Genomic DNA, 16,113 nt, shown 5'->3' with positions numbered 1-16,113 from the left:
ATCTCTACCTGCGGTCGGAATTGGATAAAAGAGGCGGGGGGCAGCTGCCCTTTGGTGTCCGGGTTTACAGGGGGTGATCGCCGGCACGCTCGCGGCGGCATCTCTAAAGGCCGGGAGACAAAGGGCGCAGGACAAGGTGTGAACAGCCTCTGCCCTCCTCCCCCGGCTCCCATAAAGCCGGCCTCCCCCACAGACCCTCAGACACAATCTTTCCTCTGCCGCTGCAGAGCTGCCTCCTGATCTCGCTCCCACGCGCAGCCATGAAGAAGTCATCCCCCGAGAGAGCCTTCAAGGGCATGAGAAAGGTACATGCGCGGATATCCGCGGATCCATTGATCTATGGCACTCATCGGTGCACAAGCTCCGGGGTCTTGCGCTCGTAGATACGCAGCTGCTGGCTGCGCTCTCTGTGATCACAGACCCCTTGGGGTGCACTGTCCCCTGCGTCACTGGTGTCTCGTGCGCTTTGTTTGGCCGGGCCCTGGCTCTTCTGGGGCCTTGCGCGCTCTGGGGTCACTGCCCCCGGCTTCCTAGGTGTCTTATGCTTTCTGCGTGCGCAGACCCTGCCCCTCATGCGCTTTGGGTTCACTGCCCCCGGCTCCCTTGCTACCCTCGCGCTCTTTGGGTTCACTGTCCCCTGCTTCACTGGTGTCTTGTGCGCTTTGGTTGCTGGGGTCCAGGCTCTCATGGGTCCTTGCGCGCCCTGGGGTCACTGCCCCCGGCTTCCTAGGTGTCTTATGCTTTCTGCGTGCGCAGACTCTGGTCCCCTCGCGCTCTTCGGGTTCACTACACCGTGCGTCACTGGTGTGTCTTGAGCTTTCACTCGAGCCTGCCTCTCCTGGGGCCTTGCGCTCTTGGGGTTTACGGCCCCGGTGTCGCGTACTCTCTGAATGCAAAGACCCTGCTCCCCTCGCGCTTTTTAGGGGTTCTGAACCCGGGCCCCTTGCGCTTCTTGGATTATCAGGCCCCATCATCCTTGATCTCGCGTGCTCTTTCGGCGCCGCACAGACGGCCCGCTGCGATTTTCGGATTATCATGCCCCATCTCTCCTGGTTTCTCGTGAAATATGGATGCAAAATCCCTACTCGCCCGCGCCTCGTGATGCACCCTCATGCACAGACCTAGTCCCCTCGCGCACACTGCATGCACAGACCCCGGCCCCTCACGCCCCCTGCATGCACAGACCCCGGCCCACTCGCGCTCTCCGGACGCACAGACTCCTGCCGCTCGCGTTCTCCGGACGCACAGACCCCTGCCGCTCGCGCACCCATAATGCGCAGACCCTGACCCCTAGCTAGGGTAACCAGAATTTTAAAGCCAAAAACCGGGATATTTCAAAAAAATAGAAGTAGGACTACACTTTTACTTTAAGCGACGAGAGCGCTCCTCAGCAGAGGATTACAGAACTGGCAGTAAGAACATACATATAATGACATTTTTAAACCCAGTAGCTTGCCTGTTAATTAAATTGCTTTCTTGAAACAACTACTAATTTTCCCTGCTTTGTAAAACATAAAAAACACCTCGCACCGTTTTCAGTCGACCCTCTCTAAAAACAGGGACTTGAGCTACATTTCTTGAAACAGCTGGTTAAAAACGGGGACTGTCCTGGAAAAACGGGGACGCCTGGTCACCCTACCGGGCCCTAGCGCACACTGACTGCACATACCCGGTCCCCTCCCCCTGTCTGGATGCACAGCCCCCTGTTCCATAGAGCTCTGTAGGTGCACGTTCACGACCTGGTTCTAACTTTCCATTTCCTCCTTCCCCTGCAGCTCTTGAAGCCCATGGTGGAGAAGAGGCGACGAGAACGGATAAACTCGAACTTGGAGAGTCTGCGTGTGCTTCTGCTCGAGAAACGACCGAACGAGGTAAGAACGGGCCCCATGTCTGATGCACCCGCACTCCAGCCGCAAAGAGCGAGCTCTTCTAGGGTAGATACACCCCTCCTTCGCTCCAGAGGCTCCCACGACCCCTCGGTGGGTCTGCGCCTAGTGCGCAGTTATCCACCAACCTTGCGCGCGCTGCTCCGGTGGCCTCCGGACCCTTCCACTGCGCCAACGGAGTCCAGGATGGCAGGAGAAAGGACCACGGTTGTGATGCATGTATGTATCAATGTGAGTGTTGAGCTGTGTAACACCAGGGTGGTCTGTGACACTGAGCTCAAAATGGTGCTCTACGGCTAGCACATGTGTGTCCGTTCAGCGGACCGAGGATGATGGCTGCACACAGCTATAATGACAAAATGCACCGGGAACCAGCAGTGCTCGAGTGTCCACAAGGAAGACAAAGGTCCCCTCCTTTGTGGATTCAGTAGACTAGGCGCTCTTGGTACGAGTGTCACTGTAGCTGCTGCACTGTTGATACTAGCAGCCCCCTTCCTTGTGTGTTTGCAAATCTCAGTGCTCTTGCAACTGATGCACCTGTCCTCTGTTTAAGCAAAGTTTGCACTGTTGCTGTCTGTGCACAGCTTCCAAGAAACTCACATTCACTTAAAAAAACGGTTTTATATAATAATGTTGTTGATCTTATGCAGATCACGGCTTGGCTGATTTGTTTCTTTCATAGTCACTCCAAGAATCATGATAGGTTGAGATGAGCTCAAGGAGACATTGCCGCTGCTGACTGACCTTTGGCACCAGAATCCATGTATACCATACAGCGGAAGAGGCGTTACGCCATGGCGAGGGCGACTGACTCCGGAATCTGTGGATCACGGTTCGATCCCCGGTGCCGGCGGCAGATTAGCCCAGCGGGTGATTGTTCGTGCTTTACAAATGTGGATTATATACCAGCCATTCCATTTCTGAAAATCATCGGGTAACAGTGCCTCTGAGAACTCTCATAGCTGTGCCCTGCCTTTATTTTTGTTGCGCTATTACGTGCCATTGGGGCCCATCAGCCACCGGCTGAGCCTTAGGTTCACACCATGAGAGGAATGGGCTGTGCCTGACAAGAGTGGGAGGGACACGTTGTTAGCAGGTAACATGTCTCAGCGAATTAAGTGCTCGCTGCTCACATTTGGGGCCTCTTCGCAAACGTCATTTTGTAGTACCTTTAATAGTACAACATTAATACTACTAAATTACGGCAACAATCTATTCACAAACCTGCAAGTGTAATTCTCATTCAGTCTCTCCTATCTTTTGTGCAGGGAGATCCTCGTATATGTAAATTCACTTCTTAGCACTGAATGTGGGAGCAACAAAGGGAGTGACTGGAAAAAGGGGAATTCTCACCACCAAATGTGAACGTTTTTGGTAGAGATAAGGCACCCACCCACAAAAACGCATCGCTATTCATAAAGTGCATTTCTAAAGTACTACAGCGCAAAAGGGACCCAAAACAGTTGTACATTTCTCCATCTTGGAGTAAGCCCTGCACCACATGGTCAACCACTGGTACAGCAGCACCCACCCATAGAAAATAATGGCAGTAGGGACTTAAAACATAACCCCATAGGAAATAATGTTAAATAAATTTAGATTATTCAAAAGAGTTAAAAATATAAATAAATATAATTTAATGTGAAGAGTAAGGATATTTATAGCTTAATTTAAAAATATTTTAACAACCTTTTTTGAATGTATACACAAATCTAATATTATTTTTAATTAAAATATAGTTACATTATTTTTAATTCTATATATCACTTAAAATAATTATTAATACATAATACAACATTTTTTATTTCAAGCTTCTAGGAATAATTTTAATTTAAATTAATCTATTTAAACCAGTTAAATATGTAATGCAAAATCAAGTTAACAGTGCTACAGCATTCTTTTTAATTCTGTTTTACGTTTAGAATGAATATTACATTCATGAATATTAATATTTAACATAAACATATTTTAATATTTTCTTAAAGTTAAACAATGTTTTTTAAGTTCCCCTTTAATTTACAATAGAATAGGGAGACTCAATACTAGGAGTGAAATTATTCCTATGGTAAACTAAGGAGAAGCTAACAAGTTTATTAAACTTTATAATAAATTAGTAAAGTATTTTTATGTTACATAATTTAGAAAATTAATTGACACAATATTTCTAAATTTAGAACAAAAGAAAACATGTGTATCTACATTAACTTAATTTTCCATCAAATCTTTAATTAATTTAAATATTTTACAGTAATTTTATGTTATTTTTCTGAAGTTCAAACTAGTAGCAGTTTGCCTTAATACATTTGACTGCATCCATTTTTGAGAGGGTGGAGACGTGTACATCTACAGCACAGCTTTCCAAACTTTTCATGTTGGTGACACACTTTTTGGAGATGTATCGTTTTGGGACACAGTAAGGCAGTATAGCGAGCAAGCCCAAACCTCTTAAGGGGGGTTCGGGGGTGTTCTCTCCCCGGAAGAACATTTTGAAATAAAAGTGGGCAAATGGTGCATTTCCAAGCAAATTTGAGACCATGAGGTTGAGCACATGCCCCTGCAGCAGGTACCTTCATCCACTGACCCACCAGACCCAGCACACACATATATTTTTCTCTCTCTCCCTCTCTCTCTGTCTCCCTCCATCTTTCTATCTCTCCCTCCCTCTCTCTGTCTCTCTCTCCCTCCCTCTCTCTGTCTCCCTCTGCCTCACTCACTCTGTCTCCCTCTCTCTCTCTAATTGTCTCCCTCTCTCTGTCTCCCTCCCTCTCTCCCTCCCTCTCTCGCCCTCTGTCTCCCTCCCTCTGTCTGTCTCCCTCCCTCTGTCTTATTGCCCTCTGTCTCCCGCTCTCTGTCTCCCTCTGTTTCCGTCCCTCTGTCTGTCTCCCTACCTCTCCCTCTCTCTCGCCCTCTCTCTATCTCCTTCTGTCTGTCTCTCTCCCTCTCTCCCTCTGTCTCCCCCTCTTTCTGTCTCCCTCTCTCTCTGTCTCCGTCCCTCTGTCTCCCTCCCTTTCTCCCTCTCTGTCTCCCTCTCTCTCTGTCTCCCTCTCTCTCTGTCTCCCTCTGTCTCCCTCCCTCTGTCTTCCTCCCTCTATCTCCCTCTGTCTGTCACCCTCTGTTACCTCACCCCAGCTTCCCGGGCACACACACAGCCCCACCTGAGTACTTCACAGCTCTTTAAATGACCATTTACTGGGAGACGTTATGCAATAGATGAGGCATAAACAGAACAAAGCTTTCAAAGGAGTGCCTCTTAATTAGCAGCAGTTATGTGTTAAGAGCCTGTTAATACAGGTGTCATCCCGCGACAACCCACCATTTGCAGGCAACACAGTACTGTGTCGGGACACACAGTATGGAAAGCTGTGATCTACAGTTTTGAGTACCTTTCCTACATTTGTCTAGTCATAAAATCTGAGTGTAAAGTTACTCAAAAGTGTAAGACTAAACAACGTATATAAATTACTCATCAGTGTAAGTTACTTTTGTGAATAGCCCCAAAAGTGTGTTGTACAGGTCTGTCAAGAGGTCCAAGCCAACTGGGACACATTAGCTGTTCATTTTTCAGAGGACGACAGACTGAGTACCCATTAATTGAGCAGTCGTTGCGCCTGTTAGTTTAAGAAATGCCAAACTGCTGCACTAAGTGCAATGTAAAAATAAATGTAATTTGATATTGAAAGGTGTTCTCTGCGTGAGGTTACTTGAAACAATGTGTATGAGGGAATTGTCCAGAGTTTAGGGTGCTACTGTGATACTTAGATTATAAAATTGAAAGAGTTTCTACTGCTGACATTGCCCCTTTTGAGAGAGTTCCAGCGCTGCATAAGACTGCACATAGTTCCCCAGTGCTGCGTAAACTTGGAATCTGAGGGTTCTTCAGTGTTGCTAGACTGCCACACTGGAAGTACTTATAATCTGGTTAGATTACTATTTAGGGGAGCTTCAGTGCAGGTTAGTGTTGTCGCTTGGAGAGTCCCAATCCTTGTTAGATTTTTAGTTCCACAGTGCCCAAATGTTTCAAAAGTGTTTTATATATTTATTTTATAGTTCATAATGATGTTTTTTTTCAACACAAGGGGTGTCTCAGAGTGTTTACACGGGTGATGTAATACATTGATGTAAGACGTTCCATGCATGTTTATACTAAGAAATATGGCACATGGGTCTCACATATTGCCCTGTCTCATTGAGTTAAAAGTGACTCAGGTAGAGGTGAAATGCTCAGTAGGTGGTTAAAAACTGCAGTGGAAGGACATGATAAATGGATGCAGCTGTAACAGGGTTTAAAGTAATAAGCAGCAAGGAGCAGAGGCATTTGTGCTCTCAAGCATAGATGTGAAACACACAGAGGCAATAGAAATGAGAGGACTCGGTAACAGTAAAACCCAAGAAAGGATACAGAGCAATTAAGGGTGCAATATGTGCTCAGATTAGTTTGAAAGACTTGAGCGAAGAATTACTAAGATTTTATACAGCGTTTGCATGACAAAAGTGATGCAAATCAGCTCAAAAATCTTTTTGGGGGATTTACTTACCTAAACTTGTTTACCACTGGAAATAACGTGAAAGTAATGCAAAGCTTTGCATATCGCTGCTTTGCATTACTTAGCTCAGAGGTGGGCATACCATGGGTGGAGCATCTGCATTCCCATTCATCTCCCCCAAGGTCTCTGACACCAAACCCTTTGTACTAAATAAAGTAGACAGGGTATAGCCTAAAAAACCTGCGCCCTTTTGAAGTAGGCACAATGAAGGAGAAATGTTTTTATTTCGCCTTCCTTTTTCGACTCTGTAAATGCGCAGCACTGTACAGCACACATAGAAAGAGGGAAAGGGGTTAAAGTCAGTTTATGCACAGTATTTTGAACAGGAAGGGTACCCTTCCAGTACAAAGCCTATGCTAGACTTCACAGAGATACCCTTACCCTATGGTGCAAAGGTCCCTCCATGATGCACAGCTGCTGATTTCAGGGTCACCACTAAGGAAAAGGGAGGAGAGTGTCATATTTCTATAAATATGGCTCTCTCCTCCTCTCTCCTTTTCACACATCGAAGACTTTGTGGCTGCTGTACTGAGCTGCGTGAGTAAGTGGTAAACCTGGCCCTAGAGTGAGGAAGGACAGCATGCCATATTTTAATATCGCTGCATAGGAAAGAGCGGTTCAAGATGATCTTTTCCATAAAGCGTGAAGTCAAGAGGTGCATTACAGAATGACTAGTTAGAAATGTTTCTGCTTGAGATCTTAAGGCTCTGTCTTTACTCATGTTTTCGGGATGTGTTAGCTATAGTTGTGGTGCAGGTCTTTGTTGTATTTCAGAAAAGTTGTTTTGAGTATGGAGCGAAATTCCACATTGCAGTAATGACTTAAAGAACATAATAGATTAATGTTCTGCTGGATGGAATATCACATTGAGAGATTGCCAGTGTTCAATGACTCTAATCGAGGCTCTGTGTTTTTAGAATGATGTGCACCATACAATTACATGGTTGTCATCTGAGAATTATATTTCTTGTTTTGCAGAAGTTAAAGAACCCAAAGGTGGAAAAGGCGGACATTTTGGAAACTGCAGTGCAGTTTATCAGAGCTCAAAACCAGAGTCTTGAACCCCTACCCGACGAATGGCAGAACTACCAAGCTGGCTACCACGACTGCCTCCAAAGAGCCGCCTTCCTCTTGAATGCCAAGAAAGACCTTGCCCCGGAGAGGAAAGCTTTCCTTGGTGGATATTTCTCTTCATGCCTTAATCAGCTGCCAGCCTCCTCAATGGTGCACCCGCACGGGGTCAGCCCACAGGGAGCTGCAATTCATGGACATCTTTCGGAGACTGCCACAGTCCTCTCTGGGGCATCTTCAGGGAGACATCTGGACTTAATTCCACCCATTGGGACCCTACCTTCTGAACCAAGGAGATTTACAGAGCTCCAGGCCCAGTCTCAGCCTTCTCATGACCAACAACAAAGTCTCCAAGAAGGCGGTATGCACACTAACAGGACAGCTGCATCCCACACAAACAATGATTTTCCTGCTCTGATCTCTGCGGTGTGGAGGCCATGGCCCTAGACCCTACCCTAGACATGAGATACTTTTGGTGAGCACCACCAGAGATGATTACTCCCCGGCAAGGACATCCCTCAGAAGGAGGGTCGCCTTTGTTAATTATTTGTTCAAGGGCACCGGCGTTTTGTTTCAGTAAGCCATCAAATGTGGGTAGAGAAGGTGGGAAAAACAGAACTCTGCTCTGGAGCTCTAGGGAAGGAACCATTCCAGCTGCTTTTAGGTCTTATGGTTGTGTGAGTGGTCTGCACAACTGCTTGGTACAAGGGTTCACCATGGTCCGCTCTATGTACTTGTTTCAAACATGAACCACATTTACAGGGGCAGCTCCAATGGCCTCTATTGCTTTGCAGTATTTGAAGCATGTTGGTGCAGTCAGTAAGTGGTAGACTCACATTTGCCTGGCTCATTGCTGGAGCCCTCGAGTATGTACTCTTCTCTCTCCCTTCGAGGGATAGTGTGACCCTCAGGCAGAAGTGACAGTTCTGTGGATTCACACCAGGCGACATAGTCCAGGGTACCTACCCCAGCACCGGTCAATTTCCCTACACCCACTGATACATCATCTCAAGTATTGGTGGGCATTGGTCTGGGACAGGAGCACAGGTACAACCTCAGATGAAGGGTTTGCTCAAGAGTACCTAAAAACTGTGACGAGCGATCTACCAAACACCTATTCTTCTAGCCTGTTGCAAAGAACTTGGGAAGATTACCGATTTCATTAAGTAGCAGGCACAAAATCACCGTGACAAATGCCTGCATTAATGAGCAATGGCTCAGTGTTTTCTATTCTTAACTGCTGTTGTGTTTTTTTCATTTAGGACTAATAGGTTGCTAAAAGAAGGTCCATACTTTACAGTAAATCGAATTTTCCTGGGGAAGAAGTGGGTACCAAATGACCAAAGCTCGCTGCTGTTTTCTTATTTATTAATTTTTTTATTGCACAATATGTGATCATTTAAATGTGATATTTTTGTAATAAAATAATACAAACTTTTGTGCGTGTTCTGTGGTGCTTTTTTTCTGTGGGGCAAACTCACACACAACTGTGCTATACATTTACTTTGTAAGGTCAGTATAAAGTAAGGAACTCCTCTTCTGTCTTTCACAGCTAACACTGCTATGTATGGATCATGTAGTGTCTGTATAACACCAGGAATCACTCCACTGTTTTACAGATATCTGTGCTGCATATGGATCATGCAAAGCATCTATAACGAGAGGTATGCACCCGTCTGCTGTCCAAATGTTAACTGTGCCGGCATGGTTGGACTAAGAAAAAAAATAAATGAGTGTGTGTGCCCCTTCCAAAGTCTCAGCCATTAAACTTCGATAACTGGGGAAAAGACCAATAATGCACACCACAAGCTCTAGACGCAAGGCCTGTGCATCAGTAAAAGGACCCACCACACAATCGGTGTATCCCCGCTCCCACGTCGCACATATTTGGAACAGTCTGTTATCCCCATTCCTCCAGAACTAAAATCAAAACCACACTTCACACAACAAGGAAGGCACCACCCCCAGCATCACCTTCACTAGGAAAATGACCCCAAATCACTACAGTTAGGAACAAAATGCAACTCCCAAAGCAGCAGTATCAGCAGCAAAGCAGTCAACCTGTGCACCATGAGCGCACCATCACACACACATCAACAGAACTAACATCAGTAGACCATGAAGGCTTCCTCAGCCTGTGAATCCCCTCAACCCATGTAAAGGGACAAGACTGAGACACCTCACTGGAACTAGCATTAACCAACCCACATCTGGAAGCATAACCCACATATTACTAGGCTGAGGAGCAAGCCCCATACAACTTATCATGAAGAATATTAGCACGACCCCATACAGCAAAAGCAAGCACATACCCTACACATCACAATGGAATGACAAAACCCCCAACTCTACATCACTTCAACCATGAAAGAGCTCCCACAATCACCATTAAGCATGGGCGGATCTAGCGGATCTCGCGTACGCGAAATTGCGGATTTACGGATTCGCAATCCGCGAAGATCCGCGAACTCTAGCGGATTTGCGGATTTTTCCGTTTTTTGTGTTGGCGCGTGTTCGCGCCGATTTTGGGACAAGTTCGCAATTGCGAACTTACTTTTCGGCTTGCAACGGCCGCGACTATGTTGTTTCTACGTCTGGTTTATCATCACAGGTTCACAGCACCCTCTGTTTCACCACTGCCACCCTCTGGGACACCCATGCCACCCTCTAGTACATCCTCACTGGCACCTATTAGGTTTATTTATCACTGTAGATTATGGTGGTTGAAAAAAGCAAGCACACCTGCCCTTCTTCAACTGCCATCAATTAATTTGTGTTTCATTAATGTGTCAGTAATTTTGAAAGTTCCAGTCTGGCTGGCACCTGCTTCCTTCCTTATCTGTAATTTGCTTTTTGTTGCAGTGAAATTTTTTTTTTACAGGACCTTTATGGTGCTATTCTATGAGCCTGCTGTTTGGGTCATAGCAGGGTCATAGAATTGTTGCAAACTCTGGAGGGGCCCATCAGGAAGCACTACCTTGAATGTTACTAATGTTAAGTTTGAACTTTTGCACCTGCTCATTGCTTTCATTTTAGCTAAAATCGTTTTTTTTGCAATTTCGCGCGTTATTTGGGGCGCGAATCCGTGCGAGATCGATTTCGGAAGCCGCGAATACGTGCGAATACAAAATTGTTTTTGTTGCGACGTGTATGTTCGCGTGATCTTGCGCGTGTTCGCGAGGCGCTTCTAGCTATTCGTTTGCCAAGTTACCCTATCGGTCGTACACGGGCGCGGCCATCTTGTTGGCGTGACGTAATTCCGTTTCCGCCCGCTATGTGTAATCTCGCAAAGTGTGCTGCTCGCTAGTACAATTTCGCGCGTACTCGCAAGGAAAATCTCGCGCGAACTTACCCACGCGGTCGTGAACGGGCGCGGCCATCTTGTTTCTCATTCATTGCTATGGTTCTGGGCATGCTTTCTGTATCCTCTCTCAATCTCTGCCATCCTTTGCTTGTTTGAAGTTTTTTTGATCTAATTTTACTTATTATCTAACCCTCTATTTTTCTAGCTCTATATTTTTGTGTTTTCTGCAGCTTTTATTTACTTTTAAACTACTTTTTTAAACTCTTTTCTTTTCTTCTTCACTATTCTATTTCTTCTTTATCATTTAAGTTTATTTCTGCCCAGACCATGGTAAAGGGAGCCGGGAAGCACCCTGAGAAGGGGAAGGGTCCCGCACCCCGTGCCCGGCTCCCGTGCGGGCGTTTAAGGGGGGAGCAAGTGGTCCCGAGGGAGATCTTCAGCGCGGAGGAAGTGGCGGCACTGATCTTCCACGTCCAGCGCCGCCTCCCCAAGACGATCCTGGGAGGCGGCAAGATCGCGACCGGCTATGGCATCCGGGAGCGCCGCCAGCGGTGGGAGAAGGTGTGCCGGGCCATGTACAAGATCTCTGGGGTCCGGCGCACATATAACCAGGCCACCCACCGCTGGACCGATGTCATGGACTGGGAGCGGGACTTGCTGGACGCGCTCGGCGTAGAGGTCCCCGGGCTTGGTGAGTAGTAGTAGTAGTACATTTACTACTCTGTTTTATCCTGCTCTGTTATTTGCAAATCTTTGTTCTTTACCAAGAGCAATAATGCTGCCGATTACATTGAGGTAAATTATATTTCAAAATCTTCTATGCATTTCATTTTCAGGTGCACTGCTCTCCTTCTCAGTAGCCTTGCTTGCTACTATGCTTCTTTGTTTTGTATGTTGTGTTCAGAAGCATTTCATTGGCCTGAGAAATTATGTATGAGTGTACTGTAAAGAAAAGAACTGCGTAATGCTAGACAGTAAGGGTCATATTTTCAATTACCGGCGCATCCCTGCAAAGTAGCAGGGATGCGGCAGTAATTGTGTGCCATGCCACCACCACCCATTGGCCCAAAACGTCACAGAAGCCTTACGCATCTGTGCCGTAAAGGCAGCGCATTGCTGGAGTTGCGTGCCAACGATGGCGCAGCTCCAGCAATGCTCTGGGGTACCCTATCTCCCCAATGCTGCATCAAGCCGTACGTCGGCTTCAAGCGCGCAGGGTTTGAGTCATGCATCATTGTCCTAAAAATGACTGATTGACATCTTGTAGATTTCCCTCAGCCACTTTTAGGATTCGTTCCTGCGCAGGTACGCCCTCCCTTGCGCCGGAACGCCCCCTGATGGCGCAGGGCTTTACAACGTGATGCATCGCCCATATGCCCATATGTGTTTTTTTTTTTAATATATACGCCGCACCAACACCATGGCGAGTCTTTTGTTCTGCCGCTGCGTCAGAAAAGGCACGCAACAATGGAGGAAAATCAGCCGCAACTTCCGCAAGGGACTTATAAATCAGCCCCAACAGACTGAAGTCCAGTCCTTCCTTTAGACAGTCACATGGCTATCAGAAGAAATAGTGGCGGTGGTGGCGGGTGGATTGATAGTTTGAGTATTCACTGATCTGCAAGCAGGATGGACTTTGTCTGTCACGTGTTGCGCACTGCTGCCTGCAGTGCCAGGCCTAGGCAAACCTCTTTAGTAGTCTGTTTATTGAGTTACATAGGAACTTTCTAAGTCAACGTTCCGCAAATCAGGCAATACGAATAACGTAGTATACCACATGAGATAGATCCCGTGGAATAGTTGTCTATCTATTTGCTATTTTTCCAAAATATGTTGTTATTGTTCTTTTGAAATGTTTGATTTGGTTGAAAAATCTCATCCATGTTTTCTGGTTTTTCTTTCTTTCATGTTGTACATCAGCTCCCCCCAAGGGCAAGAGGACACAGGAGGAGGGTGCTGAGGATGCAGGCCAGGATCGGGCAGGCGAGGGCTCCTTTGCTGGCCCCAGTAAGTTTACATTTTAATAAACAGTACCTATTTTTTCCTAGCGTTCCTCATTCGATTTTTTCTAAATCGTCTTTGATCTTCTTGTAGACTGGATATAAATTCTTATCCTGCCTCGAATATGACTCCCTGTGGTATTACTAGACTATTCTTATTAGTCTGTCTGTGTAGCTAACTAAGATTGGACATTTGGCAATTCCATTGGACTCCCATTATATTCAGCAATACCTCTATGCACTGTCTCCTTACTGACTAGATAGTGTGGCAGAGTCATTCAGCTCCCGAAGTCACCGATTATAGATCCCCAATGATCTCTAGATTATCGTACGCAGGACAAGAGAGTAGTACGGAGTCACAGCACAGTCAAGAAGTGTCAGAGGCACTCATGCTTGCAAAAATTCCAAAACCTTTAGCTCATCCACTCTAGTCTAGAGGAACAAAAACCACAGAGTCTATTTAAGTGTAAAAGCTTTATTAAAAGTAAACACATTTATTAAAATCTACTTTGTCATAAAACTATTTAACTGTAAACGGAAAAGTGGTTAGTGCTGACGATTAATTGGACACATTTCTTGTGGTCGAGCCGAACTCTCACCTAGTTTGAACTTGATCCTGGTCGTGTTCTTAGGACTCAGGAGTCAAGCTTCTGTCTGTTAGGAGAAAAAGTGGTGCGTGTTAAAAATCAAAAGCAAGCATTCATCAGTTGTGCATAAAAGTGCAGCAAGACAACAGCCTTCCCTGGAAAATGGGACATTTTTACTATGGAGTAGACAGTCACAAATTATTACATTGTATTCTGTTTTTTTAACATTTCTCCTAGACCAAATATTATATAGTAGTGAGTGGTGTATTCTAACATTCTTAAATGTACTTTGTAGGTGTAACATCTGGTGACGGGGCCAGCGCGGAGGTGGCTGTGTTGGACTTGGACTCGGAGGCCTCTGGGGAGGAGGCGGCGTTAGAAGAGCTGGTGGCCGTTCCTGTGGGGGATCAAACGGTGGTGGCGGAAACAGATAAGCTATATATTCCTTACTTATTGAGATTGAAGACTGCATAGTGTGCTTTCTGCACGGGTGTATTACAATTACAAATCAACCAGGTAGTAGCCTCCTCGAAATGTACTTCGACTTAGCTGTGAAGTTTTTGGTGAGAAGAATCCCAATAAGTTCTTAGACGAACGTGATGGATGGGATGAACGAAAAGCGAAAGAAGGGTGTAAGTAAGTGGGACGCGAACTTGTATGATGGCTGGCAAAGAAGAACGATATGTGTTTGCTTGGACCCAGAGGTGGCTGGGAAGGAAAGAATATGGTATGGTGCATGGCTGGGTCAATGATGAAGCAAGGATGGGTGGAAGGACAGCAGCCTGGGTGGGTGAAACAGAAACTGTATGTGTGCGTATACTTTGACTGAATGGATGCCTGGAGCATGGTATTCTCTGACTCTTACATAGCACATGTGTATCTAGAGAGAGTAGATGGTCGCCAGGTGAAGTAAGTGTTACCTTGAAGAGCATGTACCACCGCACCCGCACGTCCGTCCCAGTGCAGGGAAGGCAAGGAAAAGAAATTGTAAATGTGTCCAATACTACCATGAATAGTAGCAGTACTTTGTATTGCGTTTGCATTCACAGCATATATCTGGTTATTACGGTGGACACTCCGTACCTCTCTTAATAACTTTAGTTTACTTGTAGTACGTCATTCATGTGTGGGTGTATCACTGTTCACTCAATATTAAGCAAAGCACCTAAAGTCATCTCATCTGTCATTAAATACGTCCCATGTGAAGTGATAGATAATCAAATTAGTTAGCTTCTTCAGTTTCCTTTTCTAGTACTCATTTGCACTGTAGGGTGAAAGGTAAATTAATTAAGCAGTAGCCCTTGTAACAGAGTATTCTCAGTGCCACCCGTAATAGAAAAGTAATAGCTTCACCACCTGCATGTACTGGACCGGTACAGTAACGCAAGTCTGTCTCCATCATCATGGTGTGCAACTTTTTTTCTCGGGTGCAACTTCACTGTGCTGTGTCCATGTCATTCTGCCGGCTTGCATAAGATAACGTACCCATTTCCCTAAACAAGAGAGAAGAAGAAGAATAAGACTGGTGTACTGTCATAGTCGACTGTAATGGAAGTCCATAGTGGTCGTAGAATTAGTTCATTAAACTACCACTACTGTTAGAGCAAGGATGCAGAAGTGGGAGGTTACATAGATACTGTCCTCAATAGTTATGTACTGTGCTTTCATTTGCTACTTGTACTCTGTGACCCAACTTTCGGCTCAATCACTTTGTGTTATTAATAAGGAGCATTGGTTACAGACTATGTCTTTCTTTCTTCATATAGTTGCTCCTTCCAAATCAACAACAAGGAGGGAGCAGGCTAGATTGGCCCGGCAACGGAGGCTGGAGGCCACAGTCGCCGAGTATCGGCGGCTGGTGGCCCTGGAGGAGGAGGAGGACACGCAGTCGAGCGGGGCAACATCTTCGACTGTGACCACTGCATCCTCCTCCGTGACTAAGCCAGCGGGACCGAGCCGGGCTAAGAAAGCCGACCGCCACCGCCAAGCAACCGAAATACCAGCTGCCCCCCACAGGAGCTGCAAGGAACGCCAACGCCGCCTACGAGTCCGCATGTCCAACCTGGAGCAGGAGGTCCTGAGGTATAAGACCTTGGTTAAGGGCCTCCGCTCCGAGCTTGCCACCCTCCGCAAGGAGTATGATGCCCATGCCGCATCATGCACCAGCACCAGCACCCTCCAGTAGTGGAGTGTCCCTTGCCCTTTTTTTATAGACTTTTGGGGGGTGGGATTTGGGAGTTGGGATCGTTTTGGGACGTTTCAGAGACAATCGTTGGGGTTAGGGTGGGTGAGGGAGATTATTTTGTTAGGGATAAATAAATATATTTTTCAACTTTATCTGACCATACCTGTTTTTTACTGCTTTTCAGTCTGGTGGGTGGGGGGCGGGGGTGTAACAGTAACTTTGTTTTCCTGAACAGTCGTAGGACTTTAGTAGTACAACCGTCAATCTCTTGTCTACTCCGAAATAATACTCCATTATACTACCTCCCACCAAACGCTTATCTTACCTGTAATTTGTGTTAGAAATTAGGGCTAGGCCCAGGGCTGGCTCCAGGTGAAATGGGGATTAACGTTGTCATTCCTGGGCGGGTGACATTTCCTCATTGCGGTGGTACTAGTGGTGTGACACAGTGGCAGTTGCATGCCTATGGAAAAAAAGAAAACGAAACCTTGTTTGTACTCCTTACTGTAGCATTACAACGGTTACGGTACGATCGA

At 46.1% G+C, this 16,113-nt stretch overlaps 1 protein-coding gene across 1 annotated transcript; it reads left to right on the top strand.

The window, feature by feature from the left end:
- The first annotated feature begins 260 nt into the window (after positions 1–260).
- On the top strand, positions 261–8,130 carry LOC144799473 (transcription factor HES-7.1-like). The gene is made up of 3 exons (XM_078670800.1): positions 261–305; positions 1,776–1,871; positions 7,409–8,130. Exons 1-3 carry the CDS (start codon positions 261–263, stop codon positions 7,946–7,948), a joined length of 681 nt encoding a protein of 226 aa, XP_078526926.1. The 3' UTR covers positions 7,949–8,130.
- The last annotated feature ends 7,983 nt before the right edge of the window (positions 8,131–16,113 follow it).

The sequence above is a fragment of the Lissotriton helveticus genome, chromosome 12 (genome assembly GCF_964261635.1).
Source record: "Lissotriton helveticus chromosome 12, aLisHel1.1, whole genome shotgun sequence".
Classification (NCBI taxonomy): Eukaryota; Metazoa; Chordata; class Amphibia; order Caudata; family Salamandridae; genus Lissotriton; species Lissotriton helveticus.
This window is presented reverse-complemented; position numbering and strand designations above follow the sequence as displayed.

What these genes read in the sequence shown, in the direction of transcription:
- LOC144799473 (XM_078670800.1), top strand. Translation starts at nt 261, where the DNA reads ATGAAGAAGTCATCCCCCGAGAGAGCCTTCAAGGGCATGAGAAAG. An exon ending in CCTTCAAGGGCATGAGAAAG is followed by an intron (nt 306 to 1,775) that starts GTACATGCGCGG and finishes CTTCCCCTGCAG; the next exon opens with CTCTTGAAGCCCATGGTGGA. An exon ending in TCGAGAAACGACCGAACGAG is followed by an intron (nt 1,872 to 7,408) that starts GTAAGAACGGGC and finishes CTTGTTTTGCAG; the next exon opens with AAGTTAAAGAACCCAAAGGT.